Source organism: Lithobates pipiens, unplaced genomic scaffold (assembly GCF_037356315.1).
Source record: "Lithobates pipiens isolate NorthernLeopardFrog02 unplaced genomic scaffold, aLitPip1_a1.2 Scaffold_23, whole genome shotgun sequence".
NCBI lineage: Eukaryota > Metazoa > Chordata > Amphibia > Anura > Ranidae > Lithobates > Lithobates pipiens.
The window spans coordinates 244,117,382-244,137,106 of NW_027507785.1; the positions used below are offsets into that span (position 1 = coordinate 244,117,382).

General features: G+C 41.8%; 1 protein-coding gene across 2 annotated transcripts in view; it reads right to left on the reverse strand.

Moving 5' to 3' along the window:
• The window catches only part of LOC143928223 (calcium-activated chloride channel regulator 1-like), a 70,943-nt gene that overhangs the window by 14,032 nt on the left and 37,186 nt on the right, over positions 1-19,725 (reverse strand). For both annotated transcript variants that reach the window (XM_077452972.1, XM_077452973.1), the window contains exons 6-9: positions 19,238-19,415; positions 16,744-16,965; positions 13,870-14,094; positions 11,083-11,260 (exon numbers count right to left, since the gene is read on the reverse strand). In XM_077452972.1, coding sequence (XP_077309098.1) covers positions 11,083-11,260; positions 13,870-14,094; positions 16,744-16,965; positions 19,238-19,415 — 803 coding nt within the window. The remainder of the gene's footprint in view (positions 1-11,082; positions 11,261-13,869; positions 14,095-16,743; positions 16,966-19,237; positions 19,416-19,725) is intronic.

Here is a 19,725-nt window from a genome sequence, read left to right on the forward strand (position 1 = left end):
AAGCTGCGCTAAACTTCTCTACCAGACCCTGCTGTCTTCACCTCTTATTGACCCAGCACACATCCTTTTGAAGACCTCTCTTCACACTACATCACCTTCCTCACATCTCATCCAACCGTACGGAAACCTGTTGGCATCCGACCTGCTAAGTAATTATAAGGTACCCCCATTCATCTTTGTTACACCTCAATACGCACTATGACTATCAAAATTGTCACGATTAATACCAAAGGATTAAATCATCCTGCGAAAAGGTCCTCTCTCTGGGCCTTGGCTAAACAATCTAAATGCGATATAATCTGCGCTCAAGAAACACACTTTTTATCCAGTAATCCTCCTTCTTGCACCAATAGAAACTTTAGTACTGTATACACCGCTAATGCACCTCAAAAAAAGAAGGGTGTTCTAATCGCTATTAGCAACTCGCTAACCTTTCAACAAGATCAATGCCTTTCTGATCCTGGAGGCCGCTTCTTAATCTTGAACTGCCATATTAATGACGCACCCTACACCATCGTCTACGTCTATGTCCCAAACACTCACCAAATTCGATTTCTTCGGAAACTGAATAGAAAAGTTCATTCAATGCAACAAGGTGCAACTATATGGTGTGGCGACTTTAATTGTACCCCCGATCCAGAAATGGACTCTACATCTCTCTCCAAAAGAGGACGACCAGAATTGAATTCTCTACTCCATGAACTGGGCCTCTATGATGTCTGGAGATGCACAGGGCCGCTGATAGGGCAGTACAACCAGCCCTGTTGTACCGGGCCTGGCCAGCAGGGGGGGCCCGAGCAGCTTTTAACCTCTAACTAAAAAAAAAAAAAAAAAAAAAAAAAAAAGCTAAATAACTATATTAACCCGCACCCACTTGATTACTAAGGTATATAAGGAATATATATTCATTTCCTGGGCCCCATCAGGTTACCAGAGGGGCCCAAGAGGTGAAAGCAGAAGAGGGGCTTTTTCCATTTTCGGGTGCAGGGATACAATTGCATGCTGTTCTCAGTATACCTGCACAAACTAAAGTTCTTCCTGCTCACTGTATGCCTCTCCAGTGGATGGATATTATTGTTATACAGCTCCCTTCATTCAGTAAGTGCTGCAGCTTGAGGGACTTATCACTGAGGTGGCTGAGACAGACAGAGCAGCAGGAATAATCTGGACAATGGCAGTGGTACACAGGCAAGCAGTCCCCTGCACACACACACACTGACAGGTCACACTATTGTATAATGTGCAGTCCCCAGACTCTGTGTGCTCATGGTCATTATCATTATGATGATCAGGGCACGTGACTGTGTGGTGCTGACTTTCCTGATATATGGCTGTACTGTGTGTTACAGATAGGGTTGCCACCTTTTCTTCAAGTCAAACCCGAACACTTTATCGGCGCACAGCAATTTTTTATTTTAATAGTATAAACTGTAGACATGTGCATTCGTTTTCGTCCGAATGCATTTTCGTCCGAATTTCAGCTATTTTCGTTTTCGTTTTGACAAACGATAACGAAAGCACAAAATCCGAAAAACGAAAGATCCGACATAAATAAATGCTTTATTTTCGTTTTCATTGTTACAACAGTTCGATATAGAATAGGAGATTCGACATGACTCTGACAACAATCTGTGTCTATAGAACCTGTGTTCGAATGTGCCTAACCTTACCTCTATTAGTCCAAGATTATATAGAGAAAATATTCGACAGAGAAAAAAGATTTGACAGAGAGAAAAGATTCTGCAAGATACTGTCCTAAAAAGTGTTTGGGGACCCGGGTCCTGCCCCAGGGGACATGTATCAATGCAAAAAAAAGTTTTAAAAACGGCCGTTTTTTCGGGAGCAGTGATTTTAATAATGATTAAAGTGAAACAATAAAAGTGTAATATTCCTTTAAATTTCGTAGGGGGGGGGGGGGTTGTCTATAGTATGCCTGTGAAGGGGCGCATGTTTCCCGTGCTTAGAATTGTCCCTGCACAAAGTGTCATTTATGCAGGAAAAAAAGTCCTTTAAAATCACTCGCAGCTATAATGAATTGTCGGCTCCGTAATACAGAGAACACTCATTGAAAGTCATTGATAAAAAAATAAATAAATAAATAAATAAATAAAAGCGTGGGGGTCCCCCAAATTCAATTACCAGGCCCTTCAGGTCTGGTATGGATATTAAGGGGAACCCTGCCTCAAATTTAAGAAAAAATTTGACGTGGGGTTCCCCCTAAATATCCATAACCAGACCCTTCAGGTCTGGTATGGATATTAAGGGGAACCCCGCGTCAAATTTAAAAAAAAATTGACGTGGGGTTCCCCCTAAAAATCCATACCAGACCCTTTATCCGAGCACGCAACCTGGCAGGCCGCAGGAAAAGAGGGGGGGACGAGAGAGCGGCCCCCCCTCCCTCCTGAACCGTACCAGGCCACATGCCCTCAACATTGGGAGGATGCTTTGGGGGTCTGTGACCCCTCAAAGCACCTTGTCCCCATGTTGATGAGGACAAGGGCCTCATCCCCACAACCCTGGCCGGTGGTTGTGGAGGTCTGCGGGCGGGGGGCTTATCAGAATCTGGAAGCCCCCTTTAATAAGGGGACCCCCAGATCCCGGCCCCCCCCCTGTTTGAAATGGTAAGGGGGTACAAAAGTACCCCTACCATTTCACAAAGAAAGTGTAAAAAATGTTTAAATAAAACAAACACACTTTTGAAAAATTCCTTTATTAAAAATAAAAAAATAAAAAAAAGATTCCAGCGGCGGTAATCCACTCTTGCTATCCATCGACGGACGGTCATCTCTCCAGCGATGTCTAATATCATCCAGCGCAGCGCAGCATCCTTCTTCTGTCTCCGTGGAGGAGACACTACAGGCATTCCGGCGGCTGACGTTTGTTATATACGGAGGGCGGGGCCACCCGTCACCTGACCCCGCCCCCCTCTGACGCAAGGGGAAACCCGGGGTTCCCTGTGACGTAGGGGTGACCCGCACCCCTCTGATGTAACACAGGCAGGTTTCCGTTACATCAGAGGGGGGCGGGGTCACCCCTACGTCACGGGGAACCCCGGGTTTCCCCTTGCGTCAGAGGGGGGCGGGGTCAGGTGACGGGTGGCCCCGCCCTCCGTATATAACAAACGTCAGCCGCCGGAATGTCTGTAGTGTCTCCTCCACGGAGACAGAAGAAGGATGCTGCGCTGCGCTGGATGACATGAGACATCGCTGGAGATATGACCGTCCGTCGATGGATAGCAAGAGTGGATTACCGCCGCTGGAATCTTTTTTTTATTTTTTTATTTTTAATAAAGGAATTTTTCAAAAGTGTGTTTGTTTTATTTAAACATTTTTTACACTTTCTTTGTGAAATGGTAGGGGTACTTTTGTACCCCCTTACCATTTCAAACAGGGGGGGGGGCCGGGATCTGGGGGTCCCCTTATTAAAGGGGGCTTCCAGATTCTGATAAGCCCCCCGCCCGCAGACCTCCACAACCACCGGCCAGGGTTGTGGGGATGAGGCCCTTGTCCTCATCAACATGGGGACAAGGTGCTTTGAGGGGTCACAGACCCCCAAAGCATCCTCCCAATGTTGAGGGCATGTGGCCTGGTACGGTTCAGGAGGGAGGGGGGGCCGCTCTCTCGTCCCCCCCTCTTTTCCTGCGGCCTGCCAGGTTGCGTGCTCGGATAAAGGGTCTGGTATGGATTTTTTGGGGGAACCCCACGTCAATTTTTTTTAAAATTTGACGCGGGGTTCCCCTTAATATCCATACCAGACCTGAAGGGTCTGGTTATGGATATTTAGGGGGAACCCCACGTCAAATTTTTTCTTAAATTTGAGGCAGGGTTCCCCTTAATATCCATACCAGACCTGAAGGGCCTGGTAATTGAATTTGGGGGACCCCCACGCTTTTTTTTTTATTTATTTATTTATTTATTTTTTTATCAATGACTTTCAATGAGTGTTCTCTGTATTACGGGAGCCGACAATTCATAATAGCTGCGAGTGATTTTAAAGGACTTTTTTTCCTGCATAAATGACACTTTGTGCAGGGACAATTCTAAGCACGGGAAACATGCGCCCCTTCACAGGCATACTATAGACAACCCCCCCCTACGAAATTTAAAGGAATATTACACTTTTATTGTTTCACTTTAATCATTATTAAAATCACTGCTCCCGAAAAAACGGCCGTTTTTAAAACTTTTTTTTGCATTGATCCATGTCCCCTGGGGCAGGACCCAGGTCCCCAAACACTTTTTAGGACAGTAACTTGCAAATTAGCCTTTAAAATGAGCACTTTAGATTTTGAACGTTGGAGTCCCATAGACTTTAATAGGGTTCTAAAGTATGCTATATACTAGCTCCGTCGAATCTTCTTTATACATTCGACAGACACCATAAGCCTTCAAAGACAGATTCGACCGTGATTCATGTGGATTTTCGGACGAATGCAATTTTTGAACGAAAAATGAAATAAATAAAAACGAATTTCGGGAGTAACTAAATAAATTAAGTTTTCAGACGAAAACGAAATTCCGAAACGAAATATTTTACTCTGCACATGTCTAATAAACTGTAGATATATCTTGCTATTAATAAACATTTCTAATCATATGACATTAATAACAATAGTTCCCCTTTACATCAGAGTCCACAGAGTTCCCCTTTTACATCTGAACTTGCAGAGTTCCCTTTCACTGTAAGGGGGGACTCTACAGACTCTGATGTAAGGGAGAACTCTGGGGACTCTAACATAAGGGATGCTCTGGGAGCCCTGAGTTAAGGGGAAACACTAAGAACTCTGATGTACGGAGAGGACTTTGATGTAAGAAGGAACACTGTGCCCTTTGGTAGAAAGGGGAACTCTGATGTAAAGGGTGCTCTGAGAACACTGATTTACCTAAGTGTACTCTCTCAGAGGCAGGAGAGAGAAGGGGGGAGACTTCAGTCAGACAGGGGTGGATGGTGAGCTCACTCACCCCTTGGCAGTCAGCACCTCTCACCCAGATGTATCTGAGGCTGCTGGACTTCTAATTAAGAGAGTAAGAGATACAGATCAAGCCCTCTCTCCTTTCCTGTCTGTGTGTTTGGGGGGGGGGGAGGGGGAGTGCTGGCTTTAGGCAGTGTGAAAGAGGGTGTAACAGACACTCTCAGCTTAGATAACTGCAGCCAGTAACCCTGCTGAGAAGCCATGGTCCAGTCTAAATAATGTGTCCGGGTTTCAGGCAGTCTGAAACCTGGATGCATGGTTCCAAACCCGAACTGTCCGGGTGAATCCTGGACAGGTGGCAACCCTAGTTACAGACTATAACTCAGCACAGCCATAACAAAGTCAGCACCACACAGTCATGTTACACTGACAGAGCCATACATCATCAGCACATAGTGAGATGCTACTTTTACACATGTGATGGGGGGAAGGGGCAGTAAAAACACAGCCAAGCTGCATTTCTACCACCCCCAAACCACTCCCCTTTGATAACCTTTCACCCAAGCTTTTCAATTAGGTCCTGCAGTTATGAATGGTGGTGCGCTATAAATGTTACATGTTCCAGCTCCTGCCTCCAGAGACCCCCCCCCATCCTGACAGCGTGGAGGCAGGGGTGGAATGAGAGGTGGGGTTGTGGGCGGAGCCAGGGTGGGTTGTGGGCGGGGTCAAGGGGGCCCCGTCAGGTACGCTGTATGGGGCCCCATGATTTCTAACAGCGGCCCTGGAGATGCACACATGCAGACGAAAAGGATTTCACTTTCTTTTCCCCCTGCCACAATACTTATTCTCGCATTGACCTTTTTCTTACAGACCAATGGACCCTGCAAAAAATATCTACTTCTACTATTCATATGACTTCTTGGTCCGATCATTCCCCTGTAAGCATCACTATAGAAGACACTAACAGAAATGCTCCGACTTACCTTTGGAGGTTAAATACCTCGATCCTGCAATCTCCACTGTACAACCAAACTCTAACAGACAATCTAAACTCTTTTTTTGAATGTAACGAGAACTGAGTTGATGATCCGGCTGTTTTATGGTCCGCGCATAAGGCTTTTATGCGCGGAATCTTTATACAATTAGGTGCTCAGGATAGGAGACAGAGGAGGCAGCGAATGAACAAAATATTAGCAGAAATACAATCCACTGATCTACTTAATAAACAAAATCCTACACCAGCATTGAAATCACGACTCATTGCTCTCAGACTGGACCTTAGGGCCCTACTCCTAGAAACTCACGACAAATTCCAAAAGCGACTTAAAATGAAATTCTACGCTGAGAATAATAAACCCGGTAAATCTCTATCTCATAGGATTAAAGGTTATTCCGCTAAAACCCGACCGCCCTACATCTATCATCCCCACACTAATTCTAAATTGACTAATCCGCAAGATATTGCCAATGCCTTCAGTGCATACTACAGCTCACTCTACAACCTAAAAGACGATCCGACTCAACCCAAACCCTCGACAGCGCAAATTAAAGCATTTTTAGACTCCATTGATCTGCCTAGTTTAACCCCCCTACAACTAGATGACCTTAATGCACCTTTCACAGAGACAGAAATCAAGAAGGCTATCCAATCATTACCTCCCAACAAAGCCCCAGGCCCTGATGGTTTTGTAGGAGAATACTATAAAAAATATGACTATCTTCTCACCAAATACATCACCCCATTGTTTAATTCCGCTGCCTCCTCTGCCTCTTTCCCCCAGGAAATGTTAAAAGCATTAATCGTCACAATACCGAAGCCAGGGAAAGAACCCACTTTAACCCAAAATTACAGACCTATCTCCTTGCTCAACCACGATGTGAAACTGTATGCCAAAGTAATAGCTAATCGGCTTAATGACTTAATGCCATTATTGATACACCCTGACCAATCTGGTTTTATCAAAGGGCGCCAAACGTCTGATGCGACCCGTCGTATGATAAATATCATCCATCACACAGCGACCCATCGGATGCCTTCTCTGCTTCTCTCCTTGGATGCGGAGAAGGCATTCGATAGGGTTCACTGGCAGTATCTCCAGCAAACATTGGAAAAATTTGGATTCCAGGGTCATATCCTAATGGCAATCTTGGCCCTATACTCCTCTCCATCAGCGCAAGTGTATTGCTCCTCCATGTTATCTACTGATTTTAAAATATCAAATGGCACTCGCCAAGGTTGCCCCCTTTCCCCCTTAATTTTTGACCTAATAATAGAACCTCTTGCTGCTAAAGTTAGATCCCATACTAACATCTCAGGTATTCCCTTTGGCGATTGTGAGCACAAGATTAGTCTCTTTGCCGACGATGTGATCTTTTCATTAACCAATCCTACCTCTTCCCTGGCTTTGGTACAAACTTTATTGGATGAATTTAGTTACGTGTCTTACTATAGGGTTAATGCGTCCAAGTCTTACATACTACCCTTAGCGATATCCCCTGAACAACGACAACATTTGAGCGTCCAGTACCCTTATGCGTGGTCCACAAACTCTATCACGTATCTGGGCATTAATCTGACGAGCTCCACCAAAGATTTGTACAAAGCAAACTTCCCTCCATTCCTTGCCACACTTTCATCTGACTTACCGAATATCTCCAAACTCACACTGTCCACCTCTGGCAGACTTGCGGCATTCAAAATGCTCAAGCTCCCTCAGTTACTATACTTGTTCAGGGCGTTACCCATCCCTATACCTACTTCCTTCTTTAGGCAGACTCAGTCGATAATTCATAACTTTATATGGCTAGGAAAAAAATCTAGAATATCACATCGCACACTTATGAAACACAGAAAGTTAGGTGGTTTAGGATACACCGTAGTTAAAGACTATTATTTTGCAGCTATCCTGGCCCAACTCAAAGCCTGGTTCACTCCAGATTCTAGCATCCACTGGTGTGCCATGGAAGCCTTTCAGGTGCCAGGAAATAATCTACGTAACTGGCTTATCTCTAGACCTGATACTAAATCATCCATCAATTCCTTATCTCCAACCTTAAAAGCGTCACTAGCAGCATTCTCATATTTCACTACGCATTTTCCTGCTACAGCTCCCACATGTACAATTCCACTCCCCATTGAAACTCTTAATCTTCTGACCCAAGACATTCAACTCTCCCCTTGGAAACACAAAGGTATTTCCTATATCGCTGATCTCTATGATAGTGACTTCCTATACTCCTTTACTTCCCTGCAAAATAAATACTCGCTCCCACCCAAAGAATACTATACTTATATCAGAATATCACATTGTCTAGTTCAATCCCCTTCCCTCCGTAGCAATATCCCGAAAGTGGCATGGACATATTTCTCTAATGCCTCATCGTCCATCAAGGGGATATCCCTTTTTTATGCATTATTAGATGGCAAAGATACTTTTGAGAAATTACCCCCTTTACTAAAGTGGGAAACTGAACTGGGTTCCTCATTTTCCTCACAACAATGGCAAACTGCCTTACGGGCCATATTTCTGGCTACGAAATCAGCAAATCTCTGGGACCTCACATACAAGATAAACCTTAGATGGTATATCACTCCATTGCAGATTCATAGATATAGTCCAACGACTGACCCTGCCTGTTGGAGATTATGTGGCCTCCCTGGCAACCTATATCACACGTTTTGGTCTTGCCCAAAAATAACCCAGTTCTGGACAGACATATTTGTAATCATATCATCTCTCACTCACATTGTCTCCCCGCCTAACCCAGCACTGGCACTCCTTAATATTGGAATTGACACCTATCCTCACCATATCCAATATATTGTCACACATTTGTGCCTAGCAGCACGGTTGACCATTACACGTAACTGGAAATCCCCTGACCCTCCCTCACGTTCTGAAGTTATACGAACAACACATTTACATGGCGTATATGAACGTATGTATGCCTCTTCGGAAGGTCTATTGTCTAAATCCATCATCCGCTGGACTCCCTGGTTAGACTGGTACAAATCTTTCATGTCCGGGCCTCCTTGAACATTCATCTCATCTAATATGAGAAGAATTTCTCACATGCCTACATGTACCTATTCCACCTTTCATTCCCCCCCCCCCCTTTTTTTTTTTTTTTCTCTTTCTTCTCACCTATCCTCACCCCTTCCCCCCTTCCTATATATTTCATCTACATAATAGTTAGCGGATCGCTATTAGTCCATTTATTATGGACTTCTCTTCTCCATTATTTTCCTCTAGGTTTACGGTTACTGTTTCATGTTAGATAACATTACGGTACTTTGCATTCCTCTTAGTTTATTTTGAATATATTGTCAATGCAACAGGGTTTGACTTCTTTACTACCCTTACCATGGGAGTACTCCCTTGTTCCTGTGTACAGTGTGTTCCCAATTGGGGTACAAGGTGCAAGGTGACGTCCTCCTTTTTCTTTCTCTGTTTTACTAGATGGATTATATATTTTAGAAGCATTATACTATGTCTCACTTATTATATCTAACAATCCGTCACATTGTTAACATACACTGTAATGGTACAGATATTTTGCGAATGTAACCTTCTTTTTGTGTACTCTCACGCACTTCTGTTAAATAAAAATTATTGAAAGTAGAATATAAAGACAAAAAAATATGGCATTTCTTTGCCCTATGTCACTAGTATTTGCAAGCTACTTGCTCTATTAATTCTTTTAGCCCACATTTTTTGGGGGCCTTAATGCTTTTTTTTTTTTTATTAACTTTTTTGAGCACCAGTACAATTGCAGTACCCTGCATTTCAAAAGTGAAGTAAAAAACATACAGTATATACCATAAAATATTCAAGCACATTACAGAAAAGGCAAAGGATTTTTTTTTGGACTTTGGGGCAACAGGATTTACTTCTTGCTAGTGGGGCCCTTGCTTGTGCTTCCCAATATTATGTTTACTCTTAAGACCAGAGATTCTCAATTGGGGCTTAGACAAGTGCAATTCAACAAAGATTTGGGAATATTCGAATTAACAAAAACACGTTCAACTAATTTTTCCGAAAATTCGACAGGTCGAAAATCCAAAATTAGAAAATCTGAAAATAAGAATGAAAATTCAAAAAATTCAAACAAACTAAAATCCAATAATAAGAGCGAAAATCTAAAAACCCAAAAATTCTAAAATCCAAAATAATAACTAACTAATAATAACTATGACTAACTATTAAATTATAGGTATTGGAATTTCCTTTCAAATTTGTTAGTGAATGTAAAGAATACAAATTTATGTGAAGTTGCGAATTATCCGAAATAATGAATGCCGCATCTACACAAATGAAACCTAACAAATTAATAATAATAAATAATAATAATAATACATTATATAAAGTATTATTATTTATTATTATTATTAATTCATTACGTTCCATTCGTTTAGATGCAGCATTCGTTATTTCAGATAACTTCGGATAAATTCGTTCTCATTACATTCACTAACAGCCATATTTGAAAGGAAGTTCCTATACCTATAATTTAATAGCTAAATATTATTAGTTCGCTAGTTATTATTTCAGATTTTCGAATTTTCTAATATTCGGATTTTCAAATTTTCTTTCTTATTTTTGGATTTTGGTTCTTATTTTCGGATTTTAACATTTTTAGGTTTTTAAATTTTCGGATTTTCAAACTATCGAAATAATGATTACTGCATCTAAACCAATGGAACGTAACAAATTTGAATTTTTCAGAACCTACGAATACATTTGAAATAACGAATTTCAATCATAACGAATGACCCGAAAAACAAAACCAAAAAAAAAACGAATGAAAGGAAAACAAACACATTTTTCGGCAGTGCACATGTTTTCTCAGTATAACCCCGGGGGACACTAGGGCTTCTCTCAGATTGTGTTTAAAAAATAAATTGTAATTGTATTTGCACCAGTGTTCAATCTATTGTCAGAGTCTTTTGGGCTTTTGTGGATCATCTTCATTTAGTTGTGGTAACTCTTTATTTTGTGGTACAATATATTTTATTGAATTTGAAAGAAAAGAAAGGATAATAAATACATGACAAAATCTTTGAAATCGTTATATACAAATTTCTTTGTTTTGAAGTGTTATCCTGATCAATTGGCTGCTTTTGAAGCCATGGCCCATATTTCTAATTCTCAGAAAAGAACATAACTTACCTGTCATGCTGGCTAATTCTTCTAAGGCTTTATCTGCTTGGTTTCCTAAAGCAAGAGTGTGAATGACTGCTCCACTGGTTTGGACTTCACCAAAACAATTGCTAACACCCGAATCCTCTCCATCTGTTAACAACACAATCTCTGTGCCATAGGTGCTTCCATCGAACCCTTTATTTACCTGTGTATGTAATAAAAACATAGCAAAGTTGAAAATCATATAACTGAAAATCAGTACATAGGACACAATGACATGGTCAAGATCAGTGGTGTCAGGAGGGCGGGGCTGGAGCCCCGAATGGGTCCCTGAAAAGGATCTCAGGCATGCACCATTCTATTGTTAGCCCTGAGCGCCACCAACGCAGCCGAGCGGGGACCGATCTTATCCCGAGTGCGGCCAAGTGATATAGCAGGTCCTGCCTTCTGGAGCCTGCAGCGCCTATGATGGACGTCCCACTGGTCCAATGCCGGGACCGCGGGACGTTTGACGCCCATCATAGGCGCTGCAGGCTCCGCGCCACATCACTTTGAGATTCCCGCTCAGGCGGGCGGCTCTCCTTTCCTCTTCTCCTCTGGCTACCTGCTGTGATGATGGGCGCACCGCACACCACGGCTGAGCTGAGGTGAGCTGCTGCAGGACATATGAAGTCTGTCTCCTGATCAGGTAGGTCAGTGTATGTATGTCAGGTAGGCAGGTTGGCTCAGTGTATATATGTATGTCAGGTAGGTAGGTAGGTCGGTCAGTGTATGTATGTATGCATGTCAGGTAGGTCAATGTATGTATGTCAGGTAGGTAGGTTGGTCAGTGTATGTATGCATGTCAGGTAGGTAGGTCGGTCAGTGTATGTATGTCAGGTAGGTTGGTAGGTCAGTGTATGTATGTCAGGTAGGTAGGTCAGTGTATGTTGACAGGTAGGTAAGTCAGTGTATGTATGTATGTGAGTTAGGTCCGTGTATGTATGTCAGTGTATGCGTGTGACTTAGGTCAGAGTATGTCAGTTAGGTAGGTCAGTGTATGTCAGGTAGGTAGGTCAGTGTATGTATGGCAGGTGAGTTTAGCAACCAGCAAGTGAGCTTACCCCCCGCCATACAACCCCACCGCCCGGCCAAAAAACCCCTTGCCACTACCGCCCCCCCCCCCCCCCCGTGCTGGCCTTGGACTTCAGGCTGAAGCCCCTGGTCTTTTTGCCGCCTAGCAATGCCCCCTTGTGTATGTGAACATAGCCCCCTTTTCCTGTTTGTCATTGAGATGGATTACAAATCAATTTGCAAACACATTCAGTGCTATGAAAACTGTAGTACACATAGAGAGGAGCATGTGACCGGAAATAACAGAACTGTTCTCTCTCTATACTAGTAGCAGTGAGGTGCATCAGCGAAGGATCAAAGCCTGAAAGCAACAGTTTTCATAAATAAAAACAAAAAAAACCCCCACAGATTTTAATAAATAAAAAAAACAGATCTGTGGTATACCTGATATTTTATATTTAGTGTCCTTTTAATTTGACTAATTAAGGTGGCTGCACACGAGTACAATTTTCTTTTGAACCTTTGCACGGAGCTCTGATAGTTCCATTATGAATTTGCCAAATTTTGTAAAAAAAAGAAAAAAAAAGAAACCCTTTGATTGCCATGCCAAAGTTTTGCATTCTACATTAAATTCTGGGATGCACATGTGCATTATAGTAAGTATGGTTTTTATATTAACTTATACCTGCTTTTGCAAGCAGTGCCCTGGCAAGGGGGACATCACCATCTCTAAAGTGAGCTCCCAGGGACTGTCGAGTAGCTCAAATCTTGCAAGAAAGAAAACTCCACTTAATTTTTGTTGCAGTAGATTAAAGTGTGGTAGGATTACCCGCAGTATATGGAGATCCTTGTATGGAGTGCATTAGAATGATTGGTTTGAATCATACTTAGCCCTTGTACACACGGTCGGAGATTCCGTCGGAATGTGTCCGATCGGAGCGTTTTGTCGGATATTCCGACTGAGTGTGGTATGCATCGGATTGTTTCCGTCGGACCAAATTTTCCAACTTGCCGGAAATATTTTCCGACAAACTGCTCTGATCGGACATACTCCGATCATGTGTAGAGAATTCCGATCGGACAAAGTGCCACGCATGCTCAGATCAAATTCCTACATCAAAGCTATTGGCTACTAGCCTGAACGTAGTCCCATCGTAACGAAATTACGTCATCACGTTCTGAAAGATCGGATTTTCCGACAACTTTGTCCGACCGTGTGTATGCAACAGTTTCGGACAAGATCCGTCGGACAAAATCCGACGGATTTGGTTGTCGGAATGTGTGTACAAGGGCTAAGAGGAAACCTAGCTTCCCTTGGATCTACACAACACTTTTGTGAATTATCCCTTAGATGGCGCTATGTACATAGTATATGATCTGCAGCCTTAGTAGAGGAAAACCTGTAATAGTCGTGCAGAAGATGCCAGCTTACATAACTCCCTTCCTTCGTTTCCCTCAGAAACAAGCCAAGACTCATGCACCTAAAAATATTTTTTGTGGTTCTTGGATTATGCAGATCTTAGCAGGTACAAATAGCTTAAGTAAACAATAATAATAAAAAAAAAAAAGAAAGTAAAAAAAAATCATAGTCACGCAGATGTTTATAGACTTTTGGCTGAATCTCTAAAAGTATGTCCACAAAAGTGTTTCCATTAACAATAAACAGAATGTAAACTTATAAAATACATGAGAGTTTAGTAGGGGCCTTGTCCCCTGCAAAAAAAAAAATCTACCAAGTAAAAGATTTTACGATTAAATTACCTCAAAACCTTTACGAACTCCAGAGCATATGTTTGTACCTCCAGTTGCGACTTTCGGAAGAAGACCCTTGAGTCTTTCACGGTCAAAGCTGTTAGTTATTTTTACCAAAGCTGACAGAATTGTTGCGTCACTAGAGAAACTGACAATTCCAACACGGGAACCCGTTTCGACAATCTGCATGATGTAAACTTCGGAAGCCTGGTACAGGCGGTTTATGCGATCGCTCTGCAAGGAACAAAAAGTTTATGGAAAATGTTAAGCTAAACTTAACTTTAAAGCAACACAGCACAGCACAGTGTTTGTGTTGTGTCATTTGGCCCTTTTTAACACCTGAAATACCTGGCCAATCCTGCCTAGCTATACCCTCCCCTCTGTAAATTGACCACGGTTTATCATGGCTGCTGAGCCCTGACAACATGGTCAGTTTACGTGCCTCTGTTATCCGCAGCTCTCCTGTCCTTCTCATGCCCCTTCCCCTCCCTGCCTGTCAACTAGTGACAGTGCCCCGCCCTCCCTCCTGCTGCTGGAATAACATGTATATCTTTGTACTATCAGCATTGTCTCCTAATCCTGTGTCCCCCTGTGTGTGTGATTTATAGAACAAAATGCAGCTATATACCTGATTTCTGAGAGCCGATAGGCATTCATGTGACTGGCCCCCTCAATCCTCCTCTCCCGACTGACGTCAGCGGGGGGGAAATCTTGGCCCCGCCCACTGCAGCTGTCAGACAGGTAGAGGAGAGAGGCGGCTGGTCATGTGAGCACCGATCAGCGCTCAGAAATTAGGTATATATCAAAAAAAAATTATAAATCACACACACAGGGGGACACAGGATTAGGAGACAACACTGATATTACAAAGATGTTAGAGTGGCTTAACAACCACTTAAAGCAGAGTTCCACTTGTTTTTCTGTTTAGAAAAAAAGTGTAGCTGCTAACTTTTAATAAACACACTCGTCTGTCCCACAGTCCAGCGATGCAGCCCCCCAAAGCCTCGGTTCTCTCCCTCGCCTCTCCCTGGCACCAGCATCACTAATGTGGGCAACCAGCTGTGACAGCTTGCAACTTTACTAAAAAACAAAACAAACACTGGGGTTTATTTAGTTGAACTAGAGAGTGCACAAAAATCTGGCGCAGCTCTGCATAGAAACCAATCAGATTCCAGGCTTTATTGCCAAAGCTTAATTGAAGCTAGAACCTGATTGGCTACCATGCACAACTGCAGCAGTTTCTGAGTGCTCCAGTTTTAGTAAATCTACACCACTGTGAATCAATGCAACATGCAAGAATGGGCAATTATGAATGGACTCTAATGCCACGTACACACGATCGGATTTTCCGTCAGAAAAATCTTGGTTGGTTTCTAAGACGGAATTACGCTCAAGCTTGGCTTGCATAAACACGGTCACACAAAAGTTTGACCATTAAGAAGTCGGTGATGTACAACACTACAACGAGCCAAGAAAATTAGGTTCAATGCTTCAGAGCATGCGTCAAATTGTTTCTGAGCATGCATACAAATTTTGCGTGTCAGAATTGGTACAGACAATCGGAATTTCCAATAGGAACTTTTTCCGACCGAAAAATTGAGAACCTGCTCTCAATCTTTTGCTGGCGGGAATTCCTCCAGCAAAAGTCCGATGGAGCATACACACGGTCGGAATTTCTGACCAAAAGCTCACATCGGACTTTTGCTGGTGGAATTTCCGACCGTGCGTACGGGGCATAAGGCTGCATTCACACCTGAGTGTAACGCCTCTGAGCGCTTTTCCAGCAGTTTTCATGTGTTTTTGACGCATTTGTATGCAGCGTTTTTGGGCTTTGGCGTTTTTTTAATTACCCAATAAAGAAAACTATTATCTGTTGCATCATTTGTTGCTAGGTGTTTCATTTTTTTTTACTTTTCTATTAGCCTTTATTTCTTCTTTCATAATTATAATGTTTTTGTGTGGTAAGGGGTTCGATTTCAGTTTAGGTTAGGGTTAGGATTAGGAGTTGGGTTTAGGGTTATTTATTATTATTTTATTTATTTATTTACATTATTTATTATTATTATACGAATAAAAATACATGAATAATTTTTTTTTTAATAAATACACAAATAAATAAAAATCATAAATAAAAAATAAAGAAATTCAATAAATGAATACTAAGTAACAATATAGAAATAATTAACCCTTAACTTACCCCTTAAAAATAAAATTATAATAAATAACTAAACACCCTAACACAAATTATTATTATTATTATTATTATTATTATTATTAATAATAATAATAATAATAATGATAATAATAAAAAAAAAATTAGTTTGGGTGTTGTTATATTATTATTATTATTATTATGAATAATAATTCATAATAATAATAATAATGTGTTTAATATTTTTTAAGGTTAGAGGTTAATTATTATTTATAAATGTATTATTACAGATTATTTATGAGGTTTTTTTAGTTATTTTTTTAAATATTTATTCATTCATATATTATTACTATTTTATTTTTAACTTTTTTCATTTGAGCAGAAAATTGCACAAAAAACATGTGAATGACGCGTTTCCATACATTTCTATGGGAATACAAATGCGCCAAAAATGCCCAAATCTGCCCGAATCCAGCGACAAAAAAAGCACCAGAACTTGTTTGAGCTTCAGGGGCTTTTGGCTTCAGGCAAATTGGAGTGGAGATGTGAATCAGCTCCATAGAGAATAATAGATCTTTTCTCCTCCAGCGTTTTTTGAGGTTCAAGCTTCAAGCAGATAATCAATCAGGTGTGAATGGGGCCTAAGAGATTACATATTGCTGGAAATGTAATGTCAATTTCATTTGGCGTTTTTTTTTTTTAATTATACTTACTCAAAAAATTATACTTACTCCACCCATGCTTCCAGAAACATCCAGTACCAAGGTGACCACTCTGTCTTTATACTGCAGCAGGGTAAAAGTAGGGGCAGGGATATTGGTACTTTCCAACGGAGCAGATTTCATGTCAGGAGATTTCATGATGACTTCCCATACGCTTTGGTGGTTGCATAATCTGTTTTGTTCATTTGGAGCTTCTTTGTTGTGCGTGTTTTCTTTGCAGAATGAGTGCACCTTAAAAAGAAAAAATCTGAAAATTATGAGCAGCTCTGACTAGTCATCTCCTATGGGTGAAACTGATTAAAAGATATTTCTGGTACTGCATGAGAAGTTTCTAGATCAGTGGTACCTATCTGAAGGGTATCCAAAGTGCTTGGGATACTGGGAACCAGGGGCGTTGCTAAATCTACAAAAGATCTGGGGCTGGAGCCCATAGCAGTGTAGCACATACACTTATATATATATATATACAGTAATATATATGTGTGTGTATATCCCCAGAGAGCCCCCAACTTACATCAGGGTCCCCAGAGAGCCCCCCTCACATCAGGGTCCCCAGAGAGCCCCCCTTATATCAGGATCACCAGAGAGCCCCCCTTACATCAAAGTCCCAAGAGAGCCCCCCTGACATCAGGGTCCCCAGAGAGCCCCCCTTTATCAGAGTCCCCAGAGAGCCCCCCTTACATTAGAGTCCCCAGAGAGCCCCCCTTACATCAGGGTCCCCAGAGAGCCTCCTCCTTACATCAGAGTCCCCAAAAAGCCTCTCCCTGCATCAGGGTTTCCAGAGAGCCCCCCACTTACATCAGGGTTCACAGAGAGGCCCCCTTACATTAGGGTCCCCAGAGTGCCTCCCCCTTAAATCAGGGTCCCCAGAGTGCCTCCCCCTTAAATCAGGGTCCCCAGAGTGCCTCCCCCTTAAATCAGGGTCCCCAGAGAGCCCCTCCACTTACATCAGGGTCCCCAGAGAACCTCCCCTTGGGGACCCCTGCAGAGACTCAGGGCTATAGCCCTAAAAGCCACCCCCTAGCGACACCACTGCTGGGAACCATTTAAGCTAGCCATAGATGGATCAAATCTCAGCCAGTTCAGTAAGGATCTGCTACATTTTTGCTAGTGTAACTCATGGTATTGCATGTTTTTGTGTGTTGCAAAATAAGTGTCAGAGGGTGTCATTTACAATTAATTGCACCACAGTGTAGCAACTCTCCTCAACATACAATGTAATGGACATATACCATTTTGGCAGATACTCAGCATTGCAGTGTGCCAAAACATTATTAGCATTGTGATGTGCTGCCATGCATTCTGCATTGGCAATTTCTGTACAGTGCATTGGGGGCTATTCACAAAAATGGCATTGTATTACTATATACATAGTACAGTGCTTAGGTGTGATTTTCATTACTGTACTGCATAGGTGTGAATAGGCCCTAAAATAATTACATAGACTGTCACTGCCATCTGGGACACATCAGAAGTCCCAGAAGACTACAGGACCGAAAGGGGCAGCGCGGCTTGTACATGCGCAGTAGGAAACCAGCAGTGAAGCCACAAGGCTTCACTTCCTGCTTCCATTACTTGAGATTCCGGCACCTGCACCCGAAGCTGATTGAAGAATCGGCTTGGGTAGGGACATCACTGGATCCCTGGACAGGTAAGTGTCCTTATATTAAAAGTCAGCAGCTACAGTATTTGTTGCTTCTGACTTTAGATTTTTTGGGGGGAGCCTAGAGCTCCTCTTTAAGTACTTATATGTATGCAAATCATGATCTCTGACTTTACTCTGATTTTCCTAATCTGTATGTCTGTTCCAGGTCAGAATTTCAGAGTATTGAAGATACAGAAAGCTAATATTTTTAAAAATAAGCAATTTAAAGCAATATTAACCTCACAATGTATTTTCACCTGGTGATCTGGCCTGTAAGTTTGTTCTTTTTAAACAGAACAAGCTGTCCAGCACATGTAGCAGTTGAGGGTTGGGACAGACCACTTATCACTTACAAGGCAGCTTACAGTAGTCAGCTTTTATTTATTTATATGACACCTTTATTTTATATATTAAAAAAAAGTTGTAACGGCTTAAAAAAATGTGAACTGGAGTTTGGCTTCAATTTGTTAGTGTATCTCAATCTGCTACTGTGTTTAACACTGTCCTGCATTCAGACTGACAATGCTGACATTGAAAGATGCCTTTTTTGCACCTCTTTCATCCATAGTGTAGGCACCCTGATACAGGAGGTATGTTAGTGGCAGAATCACCAGGGGAAAAAAGCTAAAAAAAAAAAGAAAATGAATGCAGCCACCACGTATAATGATTGGTGAGCTGCAATATATTACATTATTGCTTTTGTGTTTAATACCACTTCAAGTAACGTACAGTACCACTTTATATATACGTGACCTGATTGGTAGAAGTCTAAGTAGCACAGAAAGAAGGATAATTCAACACAGAAATATTTCTAGAATATATGTAGAATATTTCTACAGATCTTGTTCTCAGGCTTACAGGTTCCAGGGCTTGTCCATACATAATAGATTCATGGACATTGCGGTCCACATTTGGGTAGAATTCACAACCATCCTCATAGAGCCCAGTATCTTGGTCAATTTCACAGTCCACTTTTTTTTGCTGTAGTCCATTATCGATATCAATTTTAGCCAAACCACTCAGACTCAAAGGGCATCTGAAACAAAACAAAGAAGATATTTTACATATTATACAGTATATGAGATAATATTTTTTATGTATTTATATTATCTTATGCTGTTTGTGACCTTCTGCAAATATTTGTAAAGCTACACCTGCCTTTCTCAGCCTTTCCAACACAGAGAACCCCTTGAAATAACATTCTGGTCTCAGGGAACCCCTGCTAAAAATTACTATATCTACAACTGATGATACATTAGTCATGGTTGGACAGGATGGGATATCCAATGTAGGAATGAAGGAAGTATATATAAAGGGAGGGAGGGAAGGGAGAGGAGGGGGGGAGA